The sequence below is a fragment of the Lissotriton helveticus genome, chromosome 1_1 (genome assembly GCF_964261635.1).
Source record: "Lissotriton helveticus chromosome 1_1, aLisHel1.1, whole genome shotgun sequence".
Classification (NCBI taxonomy): Eukaryota; Metazoa; Chordata; class Amphibia; order Caudata; family Salamandridae; genus Lissotriton; species Lissotriton helveticus.
Window position 1 is genome coordinate 2093734520 of NC_136057.1, and position 27689 is coordinate 2093762208.

The following is a 27689-nucleotide window of genomic DNA, read 5'->3' on the forward strand; positions in this document are numbered from 1 at the left end:
GGGCTAGGTTTGGGTTTTGGGGTACAAGGGTATTTTTAGGGTTCAGGGGTAGATTTGGGTTTTGGGGTACAAGGATATTTTAAGGGTTCAGGGTTAGGTTTAGGTTTTGGGGTACAGGGGTATTTTAGGGTTCAGGGGTAGGTTTGGGTTTTGAGGTATAGGGGTATTTTTAGGGTTCAGGGGTAGGTTTGGGTTTTGGGGTATAGGGGTATTTTTAGGGTTCAGGACTAGGTTTGGGTTTTGAGGTATAGGGGTATTTTTAGGGTTCATGGGTAGGTTTGGGTTTTGGGGTACAGGGGTATTTTAAGGGTCTAAGGCTAGGTTTGGGTTTTGGGGTACAGGGGTATTTTTAGGGTTCAGGGCTAGGTTTGGGGTTTGGGGTACAGGGGTATTTTAGGGTTCAGGGGTAGGTTTGGGTTTTGGGGTACAGGGGTATTTAAGGGTTCAGAGGTAGGTTTGGGATTTGGGGTACAGGGTTATTTTTATGGTTCAGGGCTAGGTTTGGGTTTTGGGGTACAGGGGTATTTTTAGGGTTCGGGGTAGATTTGGGTTTTGGGGTACAGGGGTATTTTAAGGGTTCAGGGCTAGGTTTGGGTTTTGGGGTACAGGGGTATTTAGGGTTCAGGGGTAGGTTTGGGTTTTGGGGTACAGGGGTATTTTTAGGGTTCATGGCTAGGTTTGGGTTTTGGGGTACATGGGTATTTTTAGGGCTCGGGGGTACGTTTGGGTTTTGAGGTACAGGGGTATTTATAGGGTTCAGGGCTAGGTTTGGGTTTTCGGGTACAGGGGTATTTTTAGGGTTTAGGGATAGGTTTGGGTTTTGGGGTACAGGGTATATTTATAGGGTTAAGATGGGTTAGTGTTTAAGGGTGTTGGGGCATTTTAAGGAGTACGGGTGGGTTATGATTATGGGGGCAGGGATATTTAAAGGGAGCAGGGTGGACACCCGGAGCTGGAATGTACAGAACCTGGGAAGAAAAAACAATGAAATATTTGGCACAACCCTCGCTTTTTTTTCCCCGTAATCCCGCGCCCCGCACACGCCCACAGCACACGATATGAGACATGGCATGAAGGGCGGAACGTAAAAACAACAGTTGATGGACAGAATGCAGAACAATGTCAAACATTCCCGCCAGTACAGAGATCTGGGCTTAAATCCATCGTTTTTTTGCACTCCACACCACCCCAGTTCAGACATGGCCATATGCAAATCAGCCTTGACCTTGTGCCTCATGGGAACAGTCCAGCCTGAACTGCCAAGCCATGGCTTTCCTGGAGCGGAATTGCGCATCCTAGGACTGGTTTCTGTCTCTCAGCCATCTTAGGCAAGGATAGCTTGACTCCAGTGGAGTGGAGAGCATGGGACTCATGTCTGAGCATACCCATCCCACTCGGGGTGACAAATGCAAAAACAATAGTTGATGGACAGAATGCAGAACAATGTCATACATTCACCCCAGTACAGCGATCTGGGCGTACATCCATAGTTTTTTTTGCACTCCACACCACCCCAGTTCAGACATGGCCATATGCAAATCAGCCTTGACCCTGTGCCTCATGGGAACAGTCCAGGCCGAAGGGTGGAACTACCACACGCCCCCAGCGTTTGTCACGCCCCCAGCACACGCCCACAGCACAACGCAGACACGCCCACAAGGGACTACTTTGCTGGCACGGTTCTTTTACCGTTTAAATGTATATGGTGGGCGTCTGCATAGCCTATGTCCTTCTGCTGCAACTGCCCTTTCCAACGCTGTATTGGGTGTTGTGATTGGTGCTGTGGTTCCTGAGATTACCCGCCTCAAAGGTATGGGCTCTCTCTTTATTATATTAGTATGGATAGTATGGATTGGCCTAGAGTTCAGTTCTTGAGTGTGTACAACAAATGCTTTACACTGTCCTCTGATACTGCCTTATGGCTCGACCAGGCTACCACTTTAGAGAGTAAGGTTATATCCAACTTTAACCTCTGCCATACCTCTGGAGACTGGGGACTCTATGCACAATGTACCTTACTTTGGTCCAGTATATATAAAGAGCCACTTTCTTAACCTAGTCCCTAGGAGGGTGGAGAGTTAGAAGACTTTTTTGCCAATTACCAGAAGAAGGAGCCTGAAAACCTCCCTCTTCATAAGTCTGTGAGTAATGGGCTGGAGGGGGAGTGGAAGGATGTTGACATACATGCCTTTCCCCGGTTTCTGGAGAAGAGGTATCCTTTGCTAGCAGTGGTTCGCTGAGGAATTTCTGGCTGGGGCAAAGGTGGATTCCCTGCTGGCTGGTATGGCGTCCCAGAGCCTGGTGGTCTCTAAGGATGCAGTTCCTTCAGATCCTGGGGACAAGAGGATTGAGGGGGCCTTATAGCGGTCTTTTGCTGCCTTTAATCTTGCGGTTCGGTCTGCCCCTTACACCAGCTATCTGCTTCAGTCGCTTCTCAAGGATTGCCAGGGTATTTCTGAGCAGCTCTTGCAGGATGAGGATCCCTCGGACTCTTTGTCCATGTTGGAGCAGCAGTTGCATTTCCTGGCTGATTTGTCCTTTGATTCCCTTAGTGCTGCGGTGGCAGCGTCTGGGGCCTCTGTGGCTGCTCGGAGGCAGTTGTGGCTTAACAATTGGAAAGCAGAGGCCGCGCAAAAGGCTGCAGTGATGAAGCTTCCCTTCACGGGCTCTAAGCTGTTTGGGGAGCTGTTAGGAATCAGGCTCCAGATAGCGTAGCCGGAGTTCAGGAACCTTAGTGCATGGCCAATGCTTTCATAGTCTACTAGAGTCAGTAATTTTTTGACGATCCCTAAGGCGCATATTAGGCCATCTCCCCAGTCAGCCGATGCTTGGCTTACTGATTTCATGTTTTGGTGACCAAGCCCCCTACCTTGTCAGTCGAGTTCCTGTTTTGCTTCCTGATAACCCGTGATTTTCTCGGCAGCTCCGTCGAGATACCCCTCCCGCATTCCTGCTACTTGAGACTTTGTTAAGGTAGTTTTCCTTGCCTTCCGACCCCCTTTTTTTTGTTTTGGTTTAAGGGTCGTCCCGCTTTTTGCCCCGTTCTATTGCTTTTCGACTTTGGTAAAATGGCGCCGCTCCTTATCCCATCGAAGTCGGCTCGTTCATCGCTTTGTCTTGCCTCCCCCTGAGTAGTTGCGAGTACACGGCTGCTCCGCTCCATTACCCCTCACGGAGCTGGTTAGTGTTCCCCACCCTGTGTGCTTCAGTACGTGTGCCTCGCTGCTCCGTTCCACTGTCCCTCACGGAGCCGGTCAGCGGGCCACACTTTGTTTTTTGCTTTCCTATTTGCGTGCGTGCCGCTGCTCCGCTTCAGTGCCTCTCTCGGAGCCGGTCAGCGGACCACGCCCTTTATATTCTATTTTTTGCTTTGCATGTGTACTGCTGCTCTGCTCTTCTGCCTACAGAGCCGGCCAGCGTACCATGTTGCTTATCCTTTCCCCTTCCTAGTGTGTAGAGGCGTTCTGCTCTGCTGCCTCTTTTTTTTTTTTTTTGTCCTCATTTGCCTTACCCTCAATATGGGAGATACCAACCACCTTGCGAGTCCTTGACTTTGGAGTGAGGCTTTTTTTCCTTTCTCTTGTGCCAGGACACGAGTTGTTGTATTGGTGGCAGAGAGGTCCCAAATCAAGAGGGCCTTGTGCTGACTCCATCTAGGTATATTTCAACCTGTAGGACCAATATCGTAACGAGGCTAGACCCGGTCCAAGGAGTATTCATGGCATAATCATAGGACCCGGGGAAAAAAACCAAAAAAAAACGGAATACTATCTCCACTTGATCAACAGATCCCAAAAAGCCAAGTTACGTTTGCTACATGATCTATTGAGGGGAACACCAAAAACCTACCTTTGCCACGCCAGCGGGCCAGAGCCGTGAGGGGAACGGCGGCAGCAGCAGGACGCCGGGAGGCAGCCCGGTCGAGCGGACCACACTCCCCAGCAGCCCCTGGGGCGGCAGCGCGCCTGTGACGTGCTAAGAGCGCCCGGAGGCGCCTGTAAAAGTCTGACCCCCCGGGAGCCCAGGGGGGAACACCAAAAACCTACCTTTGCCATGCCAGCGGGCCAGAGCCGTGAGGGGAGCGGCGGCAGCAGCAGGACGCCGGGAGGCAGCCCGGTCGAGCGGACCACACTCCCCAGCAGCCCCTGGGGCGGCAGCGCGCCCGTGACGTGCTAAGAGCGCCCGGAGGCGCCTGTAAAAGGCTGACCCCCCGGGAGCCCAGGGGGGAACACCAAAAACCTACCTTTGCCACGCCAGCGGGCCAGAGCCGTGAGGGGAACGGCGGCAGCAGCAGGACGCCGGGAGGCAGCCCGGTCGAGCGGACCACACTCCCCAGCAGCCCCTGGGGCGGCAGCGTGCCCGTGACGTTCTAAGAGCGCCCGGAGGCGCCTGTAAAAGGCTGACACCCCCATTCGCCCCGCGAGTCGCGCGCGGGAGCGTCCGGGAGAAGCCCGGGACAAGGGCGGGACAGTCTTTGGCAGTCGTTGGCAGGAGGAGGCAGGGCAGGGCCAGAGACTCTGCCCCTCGCAATGGGAAAACGCAAGCTAATAACGATTGGTGGTGAAGGTAAGAAGGCTAAAGTCCCTAAGAAATCAGAGACCATTATTTCATACCTGACATCTGCAGTAGGGGCATTAAACGATGAAATTGCTAGTGCGGAAAAAGAACTGGGCCTTGTCCACTCGGATACAGAGAGGAGGAATTTAATAGACACAGTGGTTCCTGAGCATGTTACACACATCCCCCTGGAACCCATTATAGAAGTCGCGACTTCTACTGCCTCCCCTGCTCCCAGGGCCATTACCCCTCCACATGCCCTGGATAGCGATACTGTACATGTGGTTTCTACTGTAAACACGCGACATAAGGCTAAAAACTTACGAGGGAAGAAGTCACATGAAGTACATGGCGCTAAAGCGGATAAACAGACATTCCAGGCCCTTCAGGACAATTTGGTTGAGGTAGTGGAGGGCTTAATCGAATCCCGTTTGGAACCTTTACTTGTGAATTTGGCCAAAGACATTGTGGACACTCTCAAATCATGTGTAGATAACATTATGAAAAAATGTGAAAGGATTGACAAATATCTCACGGACCCTAATATACATTGCCCACGCTGTCAGCCCCACATTAGTAGCAGAGTGGCATGTGAACACGAGGCGAGGGTTATAACATCAACTGCGGCTTTATCTAGTTCACAAATGGAAGTGCACAGCTCGCAACATTTATCTGCATCCTCGTCACTTGATAAAAATATTGATTTAGCACGGGGGACCCATTTAGTAGGGGTCGAGGAGATGGGGAGGGCAGATACGTTACCTACCCCTAGACCACAGGTGCACCCCCCCAGTAAGCCCATATATAGACTGAGCCGCCCAGTGGATCTCCCCCCAGAGGCAGCAAGCCTAGTTGTCATCCTAACAGGGATTCCGCGCATTAAACCACAACAGAGGGAATCCGATTTAGATTTGCTAAATAGAACTAGGAGATGGTGTGGCCAGTTCAACAGTGGCAGTCTGGATGTGGGTAAACATATTATAGCGGCACGAAGGGTAGATTGGGTAGGGCGGAGGCCTAAATGCATTGCTGGAGATTGCGTGGTCGTTAACTTTGATACACCCAACATTGCAGATTCCCTACTTTGGGATGGTTCTGACCTAGGGAGTGGAGGTATCAGACCACTCCCTTTAGGGTACTTTTATCCTCCCCCCTCCTACCTTCAACCCAAAACAAACCTCCCTTATGTCCCAGTCCCCTTAGGCAGTGTGAAGAGACAGGGAGTGAAGACTCATGTATCCTATCAAACCCAGCAGGCATTATTGCGGGTAAGGCCAAATAGTGCTCTAGTAATAGCATCCGAAGTAGAGCATACCCCCAGTCATGGGCCAGGGATCACACTCAGCAATAGGTTCCATCCTCTTTTAAACACTTCTACGCTAGATACAAATGATTGACAACCACCCATTGTCTCACCATCTCGGGTTGTCACTTCAGTAGCTAGTGGTCGCCATGTCACTGCAATGAGCTGGAACATTGCTGGGCTAAAGAAGAAAGTCTCTGATGAAAGATGGTTAAATCTAATCACACAATATGATATCCTGGGTTTCCAGGAAACTTGGGATTCCAGTGGGGATTTCTTCATGGATGGGTATCGGAGTTTTTCTACTAAAGCCACCCCTGGGGAGGGCGGCAGACATAAGGGGGGCCTGTATATATTTATTTCCTTAAAATTGCGGGGTTCTGCACGGAAAATAGCGTTTTCATCTGATAATATACTAGGTATAGAGTGGGCAAGACCAGATTCCCCCTTAATTTTGATAATCAACTTCTATAACGCACCTGATAGAGATAGATGCTGTTCACATTTGAGTTCTCTAACTTCTTTTTTAATATCATATAAGTCACAGCAATCTGCTTTATTCGAAACCCTGTTATTGGGAGATTTTAATGTTCATCCGTGTAATTGGGGATGTCAGAATAAGGAGCTATTGGGCCCACCAGGAGCTCTCAGTACTCATTTTGAGCACACTCCACAGGGGGCGGATTTGGAGAACTTATTAGCAAACCAAAACCTGTACGAGGCACACGGGTCATGGGAGGACGTAAGAACACCAACCTTTGTTGGCAGAGATGCTAGCACGGTCATCGACTATATCTTTATTACACCAGGGTTAATCGACATAGTGGTATCTTACGAAGTGATTCCCTCCCCCTTTAGTGATCACAACCCAGTGGTCCTGCTCCTGAACATGGGCCTCAACAGCGTCACCCAGGTTGAGCGTCTGGGGGGTCGCAGTGATACCCTTGTCCCTAAGGACCAGGGACGCAGACTAAAATGGGCAAAGGTGGTGCCGGATTCTTTTATGAATAACCTTGTACAGAACTCCCAAGACGACATGTCAATTTGCATGGATAGTACATCTGAGGGTAGTGTCATCATTAGTTCTTTCTCCACTATTTGTTTTAACATTAATAAGGAATTAACTTGCACTAAGAAGCAGGTTGATCTCTCCACCCCAAGATGGTTTGATAAAGAATGCTCAAGGACACATAAGGATTTACTCCAAGCCCTAAAACAACAGCCAAGAAATAAAGACCTTGTGGCTGGGCTTAGGAAAAAATATAGACAGGCGATTGAAAAGCGGAAAAAGTCTATTAAAAGTGAGGCTTGGGATAGTCTAATATCGACCAATATCTTGAAGGATAGCTCCAAATTTTGGATGGTCATTAACCATCCTTATTTTTCTACATCAACCAATACTGTCATGGACTGTGTAATCTCTGAAGATCAATGGGTTGACCATTTTAGTAAGATCTACAAGAGTGATATGCTCCCAGCACCCAGTAGGTCCCATCAGCCCACGACAGAAGCCCCCCCGGTTGTTTTCAATGAAGTGGAGGTCAACAAGGCAATAGTTGAGATGACCAAACACAAGGCTCCAGGACCCGACGGTGTTCCGGCAGACTTATACAGCTCGAGTCCACTCCTTTGGGCCAAAATACTTACTAACGTTTTTAATGCAACGGTTACAGCGGGGTTCCCTGAATCCTGGGCCACCTCAACTATCGTCCCAATATATAAGAAGGGGCCAAGAAACGATCCGTCCTGTTACAGGCCGATATCGTTAATTGACTCCGCTGTCAAGATTCTCGGTAGAGTTATCTTGTCTAGACTGAGCAACATCACTAAAGAGAAGGGGGTGCTCTCGGAACTCCAGTATGGTTTCCGTGAGAAACGGGGCACAATTGATCAGTGCCTGAATTTACATATACTGGTTAGCAAATATACTGTGGCAAAAGAGGGTCATATATACCTTGCATTTATGGACCTTTCTTCGGCCTTTGACTTGGTCAATAGGACTAAGCATGGGCGGATTTTGCGGATCCACGATTCACGAATTTGCGGATTCACGGATCGTGGATCCGCAAAATCCGCGGATTATGCGGATCGGCGGATTTGGGGGCGGGGCTTCCTCGAGTGTGTGGGCGGGGCCAAACGGACGGGGCTTCCATGCGAGCGCGCATGCCGCTTGTGTGTATAATAGGTCAGAGACCGATCAGAGCAGCAGATTAAGAGACAGAAGCTCGGGCGGGGCCAAACGGACGGGGCTTCCATGCGAGCGCACATGGCGCTTGTGTGTATAAAAGGTCAGAGACCGATCAGAGCAGCAGATTAAGAGACAGACTCGTGCTCGACACACCTGCCCAGCCTCCACAACGCTCACGATTATTTTTGGGCTGATGAATGAGTCACTGAATTTAAGCTTCAACTAGGGCACATGCGTTATTGATATCTGCAAGTGTTTCCTGTTGAGGTTTATTTTTTGTGCCAGGACCGTCGTGCCAGAATGAACCCTGCCCTTCATATTTATTCAAGAAGACACCACCGTTTTTCCCCATGTAAATAATTTACGATGGCGCCGGCAAGCTGCCAGCGCCATCCTGCAAAAGTTACTTAATTAGCTTCAACAGGAAGCTCCAACTGATAAAATAAAGCAGGCGCTCGAGCCCCTGCTTTATCTTATCTGTTAGAGCTTCCTGTTGAAGCTAATTAAGTAACCATTTGAGGATGGCGCTGGCAGCTTGCCGGCGCCATCGTAAATTAGGCATTAGGCTTGAACTTTTGACCGCAAAATCCGCTCCGATCGCGGATTGCGGATTTTCGGTGAATTCGCGAGAGTTCGCGGACCGCGGATTCACCGAAAATCCGCAAAATCTGCGATCGGAGCGGATTTTGTGCTCATGCTTAAATAGGACCAAGTTATGGGCCATTTTAGCTGGGATAGGGTTTGATCCTCCTCTTATAGATTTTTTGGCGGCCCTTCATGAAGACTTATCAGCTTCCATTAGAATAACCCAGGATGGCAATACCACTAGACCCTTTAAATCCAGAAGAGGAGTGAGGCAAGGCTGCATTTTAGCCCCACTCCTATTCACCTTGTACATCAACTCTTTGGATAAAGCACTGGAGGGGTCCACACTTGACATCCCGTACGTGGGGGGGGGCGCAGTGCCTGTTCTGCTATACGCAGACGATGCGGTCCTCCTCGCTCGTACGGGAGTGGGGCTACAAAAGCTTCTGGATGCATTTGGTGATTTTATGGCGAAACTCGACCTCCTGATCAATAATAAAAAATCTCATGTTATGGTGGCCGGGAGGCGGCAAAGGCTAAAAAAACTAAAAAGTTTTAGTTGTTGTGGTGAGGGGGTCTCAAGGGTACAGGTCTTCACTTACCTGGGTGTGATCTTTGAGGAGAAGGGCTCATGGAAACCGCAGGTGTGCGCTAAGTCACTTGCCGTAACCCGCTCAACCTCAGCCTTGCTAAGCTTTGCAAAGCGACTAGGCTCACGTCCAATGGAGGCACTACTGAAAGTGTACAAAACAAAATGCCTTTCCATAGCCACCTATGGCGCAGCGCTGTGGGGTTACTATTCAACCGGTGATTTGCAGATTGTGGAAAATCAGTTTCTAAGATCACTACTAAGTGTTCCACAATCCACCCCAGTTTTTTCCCTACACACAGAGTTAGGCCTGGGCTTTATTACTGACCTGCTTCTCTTGGAACCATTGGTATGTTGGGCTAAAATCTGGCTGAATAATGAAATTAGGCTTAACCACATTATTCTTAGGGAGTGTATGGTGTTGGAAAATGCTTTAAAGATCCCGTGGTTAGCTTATGTGAAGGGCGCCCTGGAAAGTCTTGGTAGGCCCAACCTTTTTAGCCACCCTAATACAATCTGCAAGGGGGACGTGAAATGGATTAAGGAAAATTTCCTGAGGAGGGCAGCGTTAAAGCGGGAAAGTGAGGAGTTGATTAAACCCAGAGCAAGAGCAAATTTTCTCCTCCTGACCACACCGTCGATTGAACCTTATCTAACAATTGTAAGCCGTCCATACCATCGACACCTTCTTGTTAGATTTAGGTTCAACATCATCCAGTATTCTCTGGGAGTCTTCCCTGTATGGGGGGTGCCAGATGAGTCAATACCCTGTAGCTGCGATAATTTTTCAGAGCAGTCCCTTTTACACTTTGTAATGTTTTGTGAGCATTTCAAGAAGAGTAGAAAACTATACCTGGTCCCTATTTTAAGGGAAAAAGGCTTTACTCAGGTGCGACCAGCGTTTCTTCATCTGTAGTTACTAGGGAGTACCAAGATAATCTTCGGGGTTGCTAGCTTTCTGGTCGCAGCTATGCGCACAAAAACCAGGAAGCTATCCCCGAAGGACATGGAAGGGCGCCCTCATTACATTGCAGATCTAGCTAATATTTCTTAAATTAACTACTCTTCTTATGATTACATTGCGAATGTACTGTTTCTGTTCTAACATCTAAACTATTGACTGGATTTACATAGCACTTTGACTGATTTTTAAACAGTTTTAACCATATGAATTATACGATATGTAAAATAACTTTTTAACAACTGTTTTTATAAATTGTACTGTATTGTTGCTTTTATGATTTTAACTAATCGAATAAAGCTGGCTTTTGACTTTGAGGTCAGCTTTGGATGTTTCATATAAAGACGAAAGCCACCCAGAGTGTGATGGGGCTGTTTCCTCTACCCAATGTATACAGATTTGCCTTCTGGCCAGTAATATTGCGTAGAAGAGGAAGGACCTTGCTTTGCCAGTGATGTTATCTTCCAAACCAAAGATGATAAGTGGTAGAGTTATTGACCACGATACGTTTAGAATGGAGTTTAAGGTATTCTTAATTTCCTCCCAAAACCTGGCAATATCAGGGCAGTCTAAGAACATGTGGATGTCGCATGCTCTGATAAGGTTACATTTATTGCATTTTTTGTACGGGAGAAATTTAGACAGTTTCAACGGTGTTATATATGCGTGATGAGCTGAAAAGAGATGATTTTGTCTTAGCCATGATGGTTTCACAATTTTTTGAAGAAGACCGAAGAAGTTTAGCCACATCTCCTCGCAATGAAGGCCAGTCACCTCCCCCCATAGCTCATCTGGAAGGACAAACTCCCCATCAATTTCCTCCAGCAACTGCCAATACCATATGGCTACCTCTTTTCCTCCCATTGGTCGTTCCACTAACTGTTGCTCCAGTATGCTAGCCCTCCCAAGATGGACGTCTATGCAGCGCTGGGATCTCGCCCAGCTGTCCAGTTGAATATACTTGAATCTAGAAAGCCCGGGCCAGCATGATCGTATAACTCATCCCAGGCTATTAGCGATCCTTCCTTCAATATCTGACCCCATCTTGTAATCCCGGCTTGTTCTATTATGGAGGACAGACTATCTCTCAAACATGGAGGTAGACCAGGCGAGTACCAAATTGGGGCAAAATTAGAATAGTAAGACAACCCCAATCTTTTTCTGATGGTAAACCAGGCATTAGTCCATGACTGTAAAATTATTATTATTTTTTTTTTTTAATTTCTGACTCCCAAACTTGAACATGAATCCATCTACTGCTAGATTCGCCCCAATTAGCATAGCTCTATACATTGACCCAATAGGAAGATTAGATGGCATTTTTAAAAGCATCCTAGAGTGAGACATCTGGAAGGCCCATGCGTAATATAGTAGATGCGGCAGAGCAAGACCTCCCTTCTCTCTTCTTCTCCTCAGTTTTTTCCATGCTATTCTAGTAGATTTGTAATTCCAAATGAAGGAGTTAATTTCTCGTTGGCATTTTTCAATCGTTTTAAGGTCAAACGCCATGGGATTAGCATTAAAAATGAACGTAAACTTTGGAAGAATACACATTTTGACCAGATTTACCCTACCCGTTATAGAAAGTGGCAAGTGAGTCCAAGATTTCAAAAGCCTTTTACTCTCACTGTATATTCTGTCCAAGTTGGTTTGACCAATGCTGCCCACTTCTTGGGTAACTCTTATCCCAAGGTAACGCATTGAAGTTGAAATGTTTACCCCAAGCTGTATATCTGATATATTCCATGCCATTATTTCGCTTTTACTCGAGTTGATATCATAGCCCGCAATATGACCAAATTCTCCTGCCCGCTGGATGACTACTGGGAATGCCTTTGCTGGATCAGATGTAAAAACCAGGATGTCGTCTGCATAGAGTGCTACCCACCTTTCCCATTCTCCAAACCTAAAAGATGGAATATTGGCCTCCTCCCGCAGAAGCTGGGCAAACGGTTCGATATATGGGTTGAAGAGGAGGGGGAAAGCGGGCAGCCCTGCCTTGTACCTCTGGTGATGTTGAAGGCATCCGTCAAAACCCCATTGACCAACAGCCTGGCCGAAGGGGCACCGTAAAGCTGGTTTATGGTTCTGCAAAAACCCTTCCCAAAGTTGAATTTTTTGAGTACGTCATTCAGATAGAGCCAGTAGACCCTATCAAAGGCCTTAGTTGCATCTAAGGTGAGGGTGGCCAAAGGTAGGGAAAAGGCCTAGGCGATATCTATGGCCCCTATCAGGTCATGTGTTAGGTCTGATAGTTGTCGCCCTTTAATGAATCCTTTTTGATCTTGATGGACTATTGTACCAATTACACTGGCCAATCTTGCTGAAATAATTGTTGTAAAAATTTTATAATCATTATTGAGCAATGATATTGGTCGATATGACCCGCATTCCAGGGGAGATTTCCATGGTTTCGGGATGAGTACGATTGTGGCCTCCCCCCATGATTTTGGCGGTAAATCTCCTTCTGTTAGAATACCATTAAATAGAGCCGTCAGCACGGGGGCGATGACATTTTCCAATGATCTATAAATCTCCCCCGGCAGACCATCTGGACCTGCCGCTTTCCCTTTTTTTGATTGACGAATTGCTTTCCTCACCTCGACCTCTGTTATCTCGATCTCTAGGGACTCTAGAGGGATCTCTGTGTTGTTGAAAGGGTTGGAAGCGTAATATCTTCCAGCCACCTATCCCTTGCCTGCTGGTCATTGGGAAGATCTTCCCTATATATCGCCTCAAAAAATTCAAAAAAGGCTTTACCAATATCTGGGTTAGTGGATCTTGCCGTGGCCTCCCCCTCTATCCTGATTTCTCTAATATATTTGAGGGCCTGATCAGATTTTATTTTCCATGCCAAAACTTTCCCTGCGGCTTCTCCGAATTCAAATTGAGAGATCTTACTCGCTTCCCACCTTTTGTTTACTCTCTCTTGTAAGATGGTTTCCAGTTGTAATTTTAACTCGGCCAGTTTTATCTGCTCCTCTGATGTTCCTGAGGACGGGCCGATTTGTAACTCTAGTAGCTTCATGTCTTGCTCCAGGCTAGCTACCCTTTGTCTATATATTTTCTGCCTATAAGAGGCTCTGTTGGTAATCTGACCTCTTAAAAAGGCCTTGAATGTCTCCCAGACTACAGCCAAGCCTGCAGAGTCCAGATTTGTGTCAAAAAATACTGAGGACTCAGCTACCAGAAATTTAACCTCTTCGTCCTCGAGCAAGAGTGTCCGGTCAAACGACCAGGATGGTTGTTTAGTCACGTTTTCAGATCTCAAAATGAATATTAATGCGGAGTGGTCTGACTAGTGTGATGGTAGGTAGTCTATAGTTAGCAGAGTGTCCTTCAAGCAGTAGCTGAAAAGGGCATAATCAATTCTGGATTTATGTTTGAAACGGCTATTCCGGAAGGACACCCCTAACTTGTTACCAACTCTTTCTCTCCACAAATCCGCCAAGCCAAGTTGCGTCATAATTGTAATGAGGGTTTGTCTAGATTTGGCAGAGCTACAGGCTCTGGAGTTTGTCGATTTATCCAGCCTGGGGTTTAGGACGATGTTAAAATCTCCCATCCAAATCACCGGGTCTTGTACTGATACTAAATGGTTCCTAACAGCATCCAAATGCGAAGGATCGTCTGAGTTGGGACCATAATAGCCCACTAAGGTACGAATTTGACCATCCAGCGAGACTCTCACTAATAGCCATCTCCCTGTGTGGTCTTCTTTATAGTCTAGGATTTGCGCTTTTGCGGATTTAAAAAAAAATGAATATTACCCCCCTGATGTTAGCGTTGTGATCATTGGAACAGAATGTATCGATCCACCTCTGTGTTTTAAGTATAGTGGTGGCCTCTACTCTAAGAAGATGTGTTTCCTGGAGGACTATGATCTGCGCTTGAGAATCTCTCAAATATTGTAGTATACGATCTCGTCTGCCTCTCAAACGCAGACCATTGACGTTCCAGGACATATAATGAACGGATGTCATGCTATAATGCCTATCCCTAACTCCTTCACTTTTTTATGGCCCCTTTGGTGATTTCTTGTTATTAGCATGTTAAAAGTCTGAATTTGGAAAAAAGGACAGGCTGAAAAACTAATAAGGGCAGACAGATGAGGACTTTTTGCTATGTTAACCATTCTTCCCCCCCTCCCCACCCACCCCCTGGGAAACCGACCCCTACTTACTCTGGCCTGGTGTCTGGACAGATTTTCGCCCACCTACAGCCTTACCCTTTGACCCCCCGCTGCTACTGCGTTTAGAAGTTAGAGGCTGCTATTGCCGACCAGTATGGACGTAGATAAAAACCCTTAATAGTATCCCGAAAGGATGTTTGGAACAGTTCCTTCATTATTTTAAGTCTTTTGTTTATTTTTATTTTTGTTTTTTACCTGACATTATTTTTTATTAATTTAGATTTATTTGTTTGTTATTTTTTTTTATTTTATTATTATCCTTTCCTTTTTTACTTTTCTCCTTTTTTTTTTTTCCTGTGTTAAATACTTCCCCTCTGATCCCCTTGCTGCCTCTTTGAGCACATCACTCTACCACTCTTCTGTTGTTTTTTTTGTGAGAACCCCACTCTACAAATATCCCCACTACTGCTTGAGTGTAGAAGACTAATCTCTTGTCCCAAGATTTTCCATGCCCATTCGCTCCAGGCTTTCAACCAGCTCTTCCAGCATTGATCATCGAGGTCTGTGGCATTATAAAAGACTCAGGGACAAGTTACCTGGTAAGTGGACTATAGATATATAATATTGGCATGCATTAATGTTCTAGTAGCTATTATAAAGATTATCTGCACATTTTCAGTAATTGAGCCCTGTATTTTTTCTTCCAGCTCTACACCTCTACGTGTTTTCTCTCAACATCAGGGGAAGGGTGTTGGTCACACCTGGTTATTCCCCTCACTTTTTGGAAACAAGTCCTTCAGAGGAAGTTTTATCACTGCAATCCACTGGGGGTTGTTTTCTGGAGGTGTTGGGAACAAGCATTTTCGCTCCCATGGAGGCTGGTGTGGAATCTGGTTTACCAGCTGACTTCAGATGCGACAGGGAGCCATTGGAGGCGTTGATTAAAAAAACTGTGGAGGACAAGAAATTGTTGGCTCCGGCCCGCTCTTCTCAGAAGGGGAGGTTTGCAGGTTTTAAGAGGACTTTTGGGAAGGCTTTTCAGTCTAAAATGGCTGCCCAGCCCTGTCGGGGTAGGGGACATGGCCGGGGTGTCCCTTCCTTTCACAAGTCCGGGGTTCAACGGGGTGCTTCCTCTTCTTCCGGTCCCTCCTGGTCGTGACTATCTGAGGAGTTTGTTGGGAGTGCCTTTTGGGGGTCGCCTCACATCTTTTTTTCCTGTTTGGAAGGAATTCGTTTGGGATCAGTCAGGTCCTGCAGGTGGTCCGGCTGGGCTACGGGATCGAATCCGGTGGCTGTGTTCAGAGCTACCCCTGTTCCCAGATCTCAGACGAAGTGTCTGGCTCTGATTGATGGAGTTTAAAACCTGGTTTCCAAAGGGGATGTTGTGAGGGTGCCTGTGTGTCAGCAGGGTCAGGGGGTTTACCCAATCCTGTTTCTGATACAAAAGCCGAACGGGGACTACCGTCCTGTCCTGGATCTAAAGGCTGTGAACTTGTGTATCCCTCATTGGTCCCTCAAGATGTTAACTCTACAGTTGATTCTTCCCTTCCTGTCAGTGGGGGATTTCCTGGCTTCTCTGGATCTCCGGGACGCCTACTTTCATGTACTGGTGCACGCGGCTTCGCAGAGGTTCCTGCGTTTCTGTGTGGGGGTGGATCATTACCAGTTCCAGGTATTGCCGTTTGGCCTGTCTGCCTCTCTGAGGGTGTTTACTAAAGTGTTGGCACCTTTTGTGGGTTTGTTGCATGCTCAGGGGGATCCAGGTGTTCCCTTGGGAAACATCATTTACAACGAAACTTTTACCCCGCACTACCATTACAACGCAGGAATTACAACGAACGTCGTTACAACGACTTTCGCTGGAGGGCACTGTTGGATAGGAAATAGTTTAATTTTCTATCCAACACCTTCCCTACTATCCAAGGGAACTGGAGTTGGAATAGAAAATTAAACTATTCCACTATCCAGCGCCCCCCAACTCAAGTCGTTGTAACGACTTGCGTTGTAATCCCCGCGTTGTAAAGGCATGCGTGGTAAAAGCATGCGTTGAAATGACATAAATCCGTTCCCTTACTTGGACGATTGGTTGATTTCTTCCTCTGCTTTCCTTCAGGCTCAGGCCCATACCCGGGAGGTTTGCAGGCTCCTTCAACAGTTCGGGTGGTTGCTGAACATGGAGAAATCCCATCTTTGCCCCACTCAGGAACTGCTGTTCATTGGGGGGGTTTCAACACCAGGTTGGGGAAGGTCTTCCTGTCGGAGCCCTGCAGACTGACTCTGATGCACGAACTGAGGAAGGTGTTGGGGGCCCCGTCTTCCACAGCTCGCCAGTGGTTGTGTGTTCTGGGGCTGATGTCGGCCACTGTGATAATTGTTCCTTAGGCCTGTTTGCACTTGTACCCCCTATTGAATCATGTTCTGGGGCATTGGGATCGGGCCTCTTTGGATTACAAGATGTTGATTCCAGGGGGGTGGGGGGGTGGGGGGGCATCACTCAGGAATTGTCCTGGTGGCTGGTGGGGTGGTTCATAACCTCTTACAGGGCTCGCCCTTTGTGTCCTAGGAGAGGTTGGTCCTGAGGTCTGATGCCAGCGAACTTAGTTGGGGGGGGAGTTGGCTCAGGAGTCGGTACAGGGGCTTTGGTCTGTGCTGGAGGCAGGAATGTCTTCGAATTGGAGGGAGTTGAAGGCGGTTCAAGTGGCCTTGTCTCACTTTCTGCCTTGAGTCCTCTGGAGGGATGTGATGATGTGGTCGGACAACACGGTGGTGGTGTGTTTTGTCAACTGCCAGGGAAGTGCGAGGGTGCCTTCCTTCAACTTGTTGGCTCAGCAAATCTGCCAGGGGGCTGAGTCGCACTTGTTATTTAGAATTTGGAGGCAGATCGTCTGAGCAGGGTGTTTCCCTCCCTGTCCGACATGTGCCTGACGCAAGAGGTGTTTGGTTGCCTGATGACTCGGTTCAGGGTCCTGGGGGTGGACCTGTTTACGGCTTGAGGAAGCAGTTTTGTTCTCTGGTTCGGTCAGACGCGGTTTCGAGGGTGAATGCCCTTTCCTTCCAGTGGGAGGGGGCGTGATGTATGCTTTCCCCCCGATTGCTCTAATTCCGCGGGTCCTTCTGAAGGTCAAGCTGGATCAGACCTCTGTGATCCTGGTGACTCCGGTTTGGTCCAGGAGGCCTTGGTTCCCTCTGTTATTGAGTTTGGCGGTAGGGCCTTGCTGGAGGTTGCCGCTGGTCCCTTCTCCCCGGTCGTTCCCCCCTCTGTCTCGGAGTGTCTGGTCCACCTGCGACTGGTGGGTTGGCTGTTGAGAGGATGAACCTTGTGGCTTCGGGCTCTTCTTCTTCTGTGGCTGAGTTTATTCAGCGGTCCAGGCGTCCTTCGCCTCTTGGGTCCTATGCCAGGCATTGGGGGTCTTTTCTGTCTTGGTGTACGGCACGCGGGTGGTCTGCTTTAGAGGTGGATCAGTTGCGTGTTTTGGATTTTTTGAAAGATGGGTTCGACTTGGGTCTGGCTGTGTTCTCCTGAGGGCTCAGTGGGTGGCTATTCAGGCCTTTAGGGATTCGGACTGTGAGCCGGTGGTTCCCCTGATGTCCCGTTTATTGAGGAGTTGTTTCCTCCAGAAGCCTGTCCTTTGCACCTATTTGGGATCTTCCTCTGGTCTTGGGGGCCTTACAGGGGGCTCCCTTTGAACCTCTACAGGAGGTTTCTTTGCGATTTGTAACGGTCAAGGTGCTTTTTCCTTGGCTCGGCAGATTGGGGAGTGGGTTCCTTGCTTTGTTCTGTGCCCTTTTTGCGTTTATTTCCTGATCGGGTTGTTCTGCGGCCTGATCCTTCCTTTGTTCCCAAAGTCCCTTCCTTGTTTCATTGCTCGGAGGATCTGGTTTTGCCTGTCTTCTGTCTGGGTCCTCTTTCCTCTGTTTGGATGTTCGGCGGGCTCTGGAAGTGTACTTGCTGCGTACTAAGACTTTTCGTAAGGTGGATTGCCTCTTTGTGACATTTTGGCTTGCTGGTCAAGGTCTGAAGCCTTCTGGGGCTACCCTCAGTCATTGGCTGCGGTGGGGTATGGGGGCTGCGTATGAAGCTTGTGGTGTGTTGGCCCCTGGGTCGGTTTAGGGGAAGTCGACGCGGGGGATGGCTGCTTCCTGGGCTTGTTTCAAGGGGCTACCATGGCTGAGATCTGGAGGGCTGCTACCTGGAGTTCTCCTCACACCTTTATGTCCCATTACCGTTTGGTGGTGGGTGGGACTGAGTCTGCTGGGTTTGGGGACGCTGTATTGCGTTATGCTCCGGTGGTGTGACTTTTACTGTACTTTAATAAAGTCTGTTTTTGCTACTGAGTGAAGCCGATTCTTGTTTTGGTATCTGCTCATGTAGTTAGGACAGGGACAGGGAGGGCTGATGAGGAGGTAATGTCCGGTTACTTATCAGTAATATTCATTACTCCGAGTCGTAGCCCACCCCATCCCAGTCCAGGTTCCCATCCCCCCCTCCCTGTTCGGCTTCTTGTGCTTGGTGGTACAGGATGTGGGCAGGTGGGTCACATGGCTATATGCCTCAGGGTGTGGGTGTGGCCTGGAGGGAAGCAATGGGTTTTGAGTTGCTTGGGAGTTTCTGGTGGAAGGAGCTATGCTCATGTAGTTAGGACTGGGACGGGGAGGGCTACAACTCGGAGTAATGAATATTACCGGTAAGTAACCAGACAGTAACTGACTCCACCCCCTTGCATGGTAAATTTGAAGACCCATAGCCAATGTACATCTTCTTTTTAAGATATTGCATACGGTGGCTACAGCTTAACTGCAGACTCAGCTTAAAACTAACTATATGATGAACGATTGCCAGTTCGCATTAGATTTCAGAGGGAGCCAGAAACAGCCCTAGCAGATATACGTTCATTCATTTATTCTACAGATTTTGATGGAGCTAGAAATGCTCCGCTGATGTTATCTAAACATGCAACAGTATTTAACATCCTTAACCGCCCCTCTTCTTGCCCAGACCTGGCTATGAAGTTTCCCTCCTTTCAGACTCAGTTAACTTGAGGGGTCTTCTAGGGCTCATGGCTCTCCTCTGTCCTATTTAACATCAATTTGAGCCATTATATCCTGAAATGGAACCCGATTCCGTTCAGTGTACTGAAACCGATTAATAATACTGGATGAACTTACATTTTAAGCGATGACTGATGTCAGTTGAAGGCTGCTGGAAAACAGTTCATTAAAGGTGCAAAATATACCCGCAGTCATTGTTCTATGCACTGGTTATTCGATGGCACACCAGTAAATCTAGTGGTAATGCCCAATTTGGTAATGATATTAGTGCTGCTGCAGGGCTTTAACATGGTAGTTGCTGGCATAAGTGTGGCTGAATGCTATTTCCTGGATCTATGATCTCTTTCCTACAGATATCACTGTAAATATTATTATTTTTTCAAATTTTCTTTGTTGTGCTGCAGTTGTTTTGTGTTCATTTTATATTGTAAATTATTGGTAATATTGTTTTAGCATGCACTGTTAATTTCACATTTTTCCACAGTTTATGGATTCCTTAAATAGGGAACTGGAGAAATGGCTGTACCGTGATTACGCTTCAGCTTGTTTTGTTCGAGTAAGCCTTTTGCTTTTTTCACCAAATCTTCTCTCGTCTTCTCAAGGTGTGTTCTTTCTTTCTTCATTTGTTTCAGCTGCTCAATAAATTCTTCTCCTGTAATTTTAACAGAGAAAATGCATATTATTATGAAGCTTTCTCACATTAGCAGCTTGTATTGTGTCAGATGGGGTGCATTTGCAAATGCTAGGACTCAGGATATAATGCTAATGAATTCACTGATGCAAATTCACAGCTCATCTTCAAATGTACAAAAAAGTAACAAAACAAACTTCGCATGACTCTGATTAATGTAATATGTTTTAAGCAATTTCGTACAAAATATGGCCAGGAATGTATGTTTTCTAACACTACAGCCAGGAAGCCTGGAGGAATATATGCAGTGAACCACTCAAGCATTACCGGAGTGTTGGAAAATATCCCTCTGTGAGGGGTCTCCCAAATGTTTTGCCTTCCTACTCCTCTTTTTCTGTTTGCTTTAGGACTCTGAGCACATTACCACTGTTAACAAGTGCTAAAGTGTATGTGCTCTCTCCCTAAAACATGGTAACATTGGCTTAACCACAACTTTCCCACCACTGGCTGGAACAAACTCCTCCCCAAGCGCTACACTAGCCAGCCCCAGGGACTGCCGACCTGTAGGTGGCTGTGCCCACTTGGGACACTTAGCATCCCCCTTGTAGTGTCTTTTCTGTTGACAGTCATAACACATGGGGCGGGCAGGGGGAGGGGCGTCTTCCAGATTTATTGTCAGGGAACCATTTCTTTTTCTTCTGAGCAGGAAGAATGGAATCCTGATCCATGGACCTAGTTTGGGGCCCTTTAGAGAACTACTTGATTTGTTTTTGTTCCTACACCATTCTTCTGGTGAGGACCCTGCCCACCGTTGTGGTGATCCTCCCCAGATACATTCTTACAGACTCTGGTGCTAACCCAGCTGTCTGTCTCCTTAGCAAGCTCTCTTGGGCCAGAGAGCTTACTATCAATCAGTTGCTGGTGCAGATCTGTAAAACAGAGACAAAACATGTGCTTTTTTGCAATCAAGTTATGCATCCCTTAATCCAATTATTCAGTGCCTTGAAAAAAGAATCAACACAATCCACCGAGGTCTGCTGGGATAGTTTCTCACTGTCCTTAAACATCTGCCTGTACTTCTCTGGGGTCAAATCATGTTTCATGATTAGGGCTTCCTTCATGGAGGGATACATCATCCTGTCACTCCCCTTGGGGGCCATTAGGACGTTTCTCCCCTCAGTAGGGATATGCTTTCACAGACTAGCCCCCCAAGCCTCCTCAGGGAACTTGACCATCTGCAAAGCAATTATATGAGCCAAAAACCATATGTCTATGTCATCTCCCACTGCATAATCAAACACCAGGCCCATCGGTATGTGTACTCTCTTGTCAGAGGACACTGATTAAATGCTGCCAGCATCTTGGCTGGACTCAGCCATCCTGGCCTTCATGTCCAGCCAACATATTTTTCCTTTCCTATGTGGCCAATCTTTTTTCTTCCAAAGCTTACTCCTTTTCCAGATTGAGGTTAGCTAGATCCAATATCAAATTCCTTTACTTTCTCCTGGCCTCCAGCCCCTTTGGGGACAGGCCTCTAGATGGATGATATATTGCTCCCTGCCCTGGAGGGGGGGGACCACTGGTCCTTGCAGGCTGTTGGACCCCAGGCCCACAGGCAGTACCAGATTCTACAGTGAATCCTGGGTCAGCTCCTCACCATCCTTAATCTCCTGCCCATCCTCTTCAGGGGTGGCAGGGCCTGCATTGCCAGCTTCTGCCCAGGCCCTCCGCACCTTTTACAGTGCCACCTTCCTTTTTTTTAAAAACTTTTTTTATTGGGTTTTGAACAAAAAAAAACCAATACAACACATAAGACAACACCCTCCCCCCCCCCCTCCGATCGGGCAGATTAAATGTGAAACAAAAAGAATTTCAAAAGCATATACATATAATAAAAGAAAAAAAGTAAATAGATGCATTAACACATGATTATTCAAAGACAAATAAACATTGGGTTAGATAGGTACACATTTCAACTAGATGATTGTAGCCAAGTTATTGTTATATAAGTCACTCGGATTCAGACCATTTTTAAGCCTTTTATTCTACGTTTCCTACCTTTAGTTTTATATATTGCCATTTCTAGATTAGAAATTGCTAACAGTCTTGAAAACCACTGTTGATATGAGGGGACAATAGGATCTAACCAAGCTGATGCTATACAAATTCTTAATACGGCCATCAAAATAAAAATCAATTCATGACCGATATTATGATTAGTGCAATTTGTTAGGCCCAGGACAACTGTTTGATCAGATAGAGTAACCACGGTTTTAAGGATCAATGAAAGGAAATGTTCGATTTTTTATTTGAGAGAAATTAAAGAGGGACAAGTTGAAAAAATGTGTATACAGTCCGCATCTTGTAGGTTACATCGGAAGCAGCATGTTCCTCTCCCACTACCCCATTTGGCGATTCTATCTGGCGTATAGTACATAAAAAAACATATTTTATAAAATTATGTTTGTAGTTTGGTTGACATAAGTGTAGTTTGTTATAGCCCATATACATACTCAAATTCTTCTGTAGAGATTATAAATTTCTTTTGCCATTTCTGAATAATCTTCTGCCTGTCATCCGATAAATGTATCAGTAATAACTGGTATAACCCCCCAATCCGTATTTTTTCCTGATAGTGACTGAGAATTTCGGCTAAGGTGCTTTTAATCATAGTGTCCTCTGACCCTCACACGTCGTGATAGAAAATCTACTATTTGGAGATATTTAAAGAAATCTCTCCATTCCAAATGATGCTTGTCTTTCAAAAATTCAAAAGAATATTGCCCTTCTGAGGAAAAAAAACAACCTATATGAGTAATTCCGGCTACGATCCATCTATCGATATAGGAATCTTTAAATATGTCTGGTAAAAGGGGATTATTTTTTATGGGTGTATAGAAAGATAACCGTCCCAGACCTATCATTTTCCTCACAGATTTCCAAACTTTAAACGCAGCTATGAGTGTTTTTAGTCTTACTTATTTATGGTAACTATCGAAGAGATATCTCCAAAGATAGCCGGTACTTCTGTCACCTAATATTATTTGATGAATTGTAGGAGCGTCTTTATCCCCAGTTGTCCCTGTTCCGTCAAGAAGAAAAAGCTCATGGTTATATAGAAAGACTGTTGCCCAATATTATAGCCTAAGGTTTGGAAGGATTAATCCTCCTCTTTCTTTGGGAAGTGTCAGTAGTTTATAGGCACGACGGGGCTGTGTGTATGACCAGACAAAGTCCGTGAAGATATGTTCCATTCTTTTAAACCACTGGTCTGAGATTTCTAGATTAATGGCTCTAAATATATACAAGAGTTTCGGAAAGTAGACCATTTTTAAAGCATTCACCCGTCCGATCAAAGAGAGATGTAGATTATTGATACGGCGGAGATCTTTTTGCATTTTATTTAGTATAGGTTTTAGATTCAAGTCAACTAGGTTCTCTAATTCAGAGGTTATCGTAACCCCTAGATAAGTGGCTGAACTTGTTATGCGTGGATCTGTCATATCACATTTGTTGTTGATAATTATTTGGGTTTTCTCTCAATTCAGAGCATAACCTGATATTTTGCCAAATCTTAAAGCCTCCTGCTCAATAATTGGCATAACCAGGTTTGGATTAGCAGTAACAATGGCGATATCATCAGCATAAGCAAGAGTTTTTGTTGAGTGTTTATTTGTCAAAATGGCAGTTATATTCCTATTATTTTGCAGTCTCCTGATAAAAGGATCAATATAAATAGCGAACAACAGAGGGTAGCAGGGGCATCCCTGCCTAGTTCCTCTCGAGATTTTTAGTTCTTTTGAGATACCTCCGTTAACCATCACCATAGCCTGAGGATTAATGTAGAGTTTTTGTATTGCCTGTATGAAAGCCTGGTTGAAACCGACCCTGGACATTGCCTGCCACAGGAATGACCAGGAGACCCGATCAAAAGCTTTCTCGGCATCGAGTAGTATTAACGCCATCGGGTCTCCTGCCACCTGGGTATGGTCAAATAAGCTAATTACCCTCCGTGTGTGATTGGTAGTGTCTCTCCCAGGGATAAAGCCATGCTGAAATTTAGATATAACTTTATGGATTATTGATGAGCTACATTTGGCGAGTAGTTTGGAGTAGATTTTAGAATCTGCATTTATCAATGTGATGGGTCGATAAGAGCCCATCTGGTCAGGGGGTTTATTTTTCTTAAGGAATATCACAATTTTTGCCGTAGACCATGAATTGGGGGGTTGCCCTCTTCTAAATAAATGTAAGCATAGATTCAACAAAATTTCTTGAAGTTGATCCAGAAATACTATGTAAAATTCAAGGGGGATAGCATCTACTCCAGTTGCCTTCCCTAGGGAGAGATCTTTTACCGTTTTTCTTATTTCCTCAATGTCGGGGGCCTTTTCCAAGATTAGCTGGTCTTCAGTGTTGAATTTGTCACAGGTATCTATATCTAAATATTCAGTAATTTTCTCTTGGTCTATTTCTCCCTCTCCTGTATAGAGAGCACTGTAAAAACGCCAAAATGCTTCTCTGATACTCTGCCAATTATAGGGTCTTGGATTTCCTGTATTACATTTTGTGTAGTCTGCTGTCTCATCCGGATTGCTAATTGCTGACCAACTGACTCACTAACCTCGTATATTTTTTCCCAGTGAGCAGTAGCTTTTTTAACTGCTTTATTGATATATATATTTGTAATTGCCGCCTTAGCTATTGCGACCTGAGTTTGTGCATTAGTTATCTCTTCTATGGTAAAAGAGTTTCTTGTTACCCTTATAAGATCTTCCTCCACCCTCTTTAAAGTTTCTTGTAAGAGTCTTAATGTTTCTGTTGCACACTTGTTAGTCCTGAGTGAATATTGTATAGTTTCACCCCTAATGCCTGCTTTTAGGGCATCCCAGACGAAATATATCGTTGTGCTGCCGTTATTAACCACTAGGAAGTTTGAAATCCAGCTTCTCATGTGTTTACAATATTCACTCTCGAGGAGCAAAGACCTATCAAATGTCCAAGCTTGTGGTGTCTGTGTCAAAGATGTTGTCTCCATTGTATGTATCAAAGGATTATGATCCGACATAATACGGGGTAGCTTCTCTACTTTGTAAGAAGTTTTGATTGAGCTAGAGATCAAGAAGTAATCCAGTCTAGCATGTGTATGATGTGGATTTGAGTAATATGTGTTCCCTGGATCATAGGAATTACTATTTGAAGTCTGCCACGCATCAATTAACCCGTGTGTAATACACAGTTCCTTGATTGCCTTAAAGACTTTTGATTTCCGTCCACAGTAATGCCAGTCATCTTTTATTGACCAGTCATATGAAAGATTTATATTGAGATCACCATAGATTATAAGAGGTAGCGGCCTATTAGTAAGTTCATTGGAGACATTATTAATTACCAAGGCGTCATCGTTATTGCTCCCATAAATTGTGCAGATGGTCATTGATGAAGATTGTCCTGAATGAACTTCTGTGATCACCCATCTTCCCAATTTATCGGATTTAGTTCTATTAAAATTAAACCCTCTTCCTCTGGCTAAAAGTGCTACCCCTCTTGCCCGCATACCCTGTGTAGTTGCACCAATCAGATTGTATCCTAGTAAATTTAGCATTTGTGATTGTGACCCTTCAATATGGGTTTCCTGCAAACATACGATATTAGCACCAAGAGTCTGTAGGCCTACTGCCACCATTTGTCTCTTCTTGGTGTCATTTAAACCACAAATATTTAAAGATAATATTTTTAGTGTACCCATCTATCAATCCTTTTTTTTGTATCGATAAGTTGATGCTTTTCTTGCAATTTGCTGATGAGATTGTCCAATAACTGCCCGAACTGCCCGACCACCCCCCTCTTTCCCCCCACCCACCACCACCTTTGTAGGTTACCTGGTCTTGTCGCGACCAGGGGTGTGACATCAGTGTAAGTGAGCCCAACGGGCTGCGCTGGTTTGTTAATCTATATTACATATTTATCATATCTCAAATAAACTAGGGTCTAAAAAATGTAATAACGTTTCACTTATAACAGGAAAGTAGGCTTGTTTTCCAGCCTGGTCAACCCATATACTAACTTTCAGTAATACCTCGAACTTTGTACATGAATAAGAGGTGGGATAGATAATTCAGTTTATCATATCCTCTTACATGTCCTGGTATAAAATGTATATTATTTCCCTGAGTTTTGTGGATTAGTCTCTGTAATTTCTCATAGATAATCCTCCGCTTGTATTTCGCTGTTGAAGCTTCTTGTTGAGCCCTTGTATATGATTTTCAGGCGTGACGGATTTTGCAAGAATACTTTCGCTCCCAGTTTTTCAAAGGGACCAAATAGTTGGCGCATTTTCCATCTACGCTCCACAGTAGAGTGAGCGAAATCCGGTCTCGCGAAGAACTTGAATCCCTTATGTTCTCTTTGTGTGGTTGGTCTTGCAAGATCATAAATTGATTCGCGGAAGAGAAAGTTACCAAAGTAGACTAACATTGCCCTGGGATATTGATTTTGCCTGTTGGAGTGTTTTGTGAGAGTTAAGGGGAAGCGATGGGCCCGTTGTATCTCCCTTGCCATATCCCAGGCTTCCAGTGCCGGAATGATGCTTTAAGAATATTAATCATTGCCCCTCTAGCATCGTCTCCCTCAAATTTCTCTGCAATTCCAAGGAACCTTAGATTGTTCCTTCTAGATCTAGTTTCATGATCTTCTGCTTTAGCCATTAGATCCTTTATGATTCCATCATGCTCTTTTTCGTTTTTTTGAAGTTTCAAAACATCCGTTTCAAGATTCTCAGTACGAGTTTCAACCATGACCATTCTCTCCGACATTTCAGAGCAAATATTGGCAACTTTTTTCACAGCACCTTGTAGCTTTTCAATGGCCATACGGTTTTTTAGGCTGTCTTTTTTAACATCCTCATGGAAATTCTTTATAGAATTAAGCACCTCGCTCAATGAGGGTTCAGTTGTTTTTTGACTTGAAGTTTCTCCCGATAATTTATTCATTGGGCTTTTTCGGGTAGGATTGAATCTGGTTTTGCCGTAGTCGGTATTGTTACCAGGGTCTGAAGTCTCTTCGTTCCACAGATTTTTTTTTCCCCCCTTTTATGTTTGGTTCGTTTTTTTCAGCTCCCGCTCCTTTTTTTCCCCCTGAGGCTTTTTTCAGAATGTGGTCTTGAGTCACTGGAACCAGTGATTTCTAGAGGTGCTGAATCTCTTTGCACATCGGGACTTAGTTCACTTGAATCGCTTAGTTCGCTTGAGTCACTGGAAATAGACATGCCTGTTTCATATATTTCGGATTCCGAGTCTTCGTCGGAGATTGCTAAGTTAACTAAGTGCGACTCTTTCCCTGCTGAAGAGCATTGCTCGTGGTTGACTGGTTGTGAATGCTTTATTTTCTGATTTAACTTCTTTTGATCTAGCAAGTCTCCTTGGTTGGTTATCTTTGTGTCCACTTCCATGGGTAGCCTTGTCTCTTCGCTCCCAGTATTTGGATCTTCATGTGTGTTTCCTTCTCCTGTAGTGAGGGTATGATTCATACTGGAGCTAGTTTCATTTGAAGGTATGTTTTGAGCGTTGTTGCAGCTATCATCTGGCTTCCTAGAGTCTTTGGTTTGGTGTGGGCTCTGTTGTTGGTCCAGCAATTTTTCCTTTGTTGATACATTGCTTGAAAGCTATTTGGGTCGGGGCTGAAAATATTCCACC

At 45.7% G+C, this 27689-nt stretch overlaps 1 protein-coding gene across 1 annotated transcript in view; it reads right to left on the reverse strand.

The window, feature by feature from the left end:
• The window catches only part of SPATA1 (spermatogenesis associated 1), a 451261-nt gene that overhangs the window by 120234 nt on the left and 303338 nt on the right, over positions 1–27689 (reverse strand). Inside the window, exon 10 of the mRNA XM_078645859.1 lies at positions 19891–20016. Within this exon, the coding sequence (XP_078501985.1) occupies positions 19891–20016 (126 nt within the window). The remainder of the gene's footprint in view (positions 1–19890; positions 20017–27689) is intronic.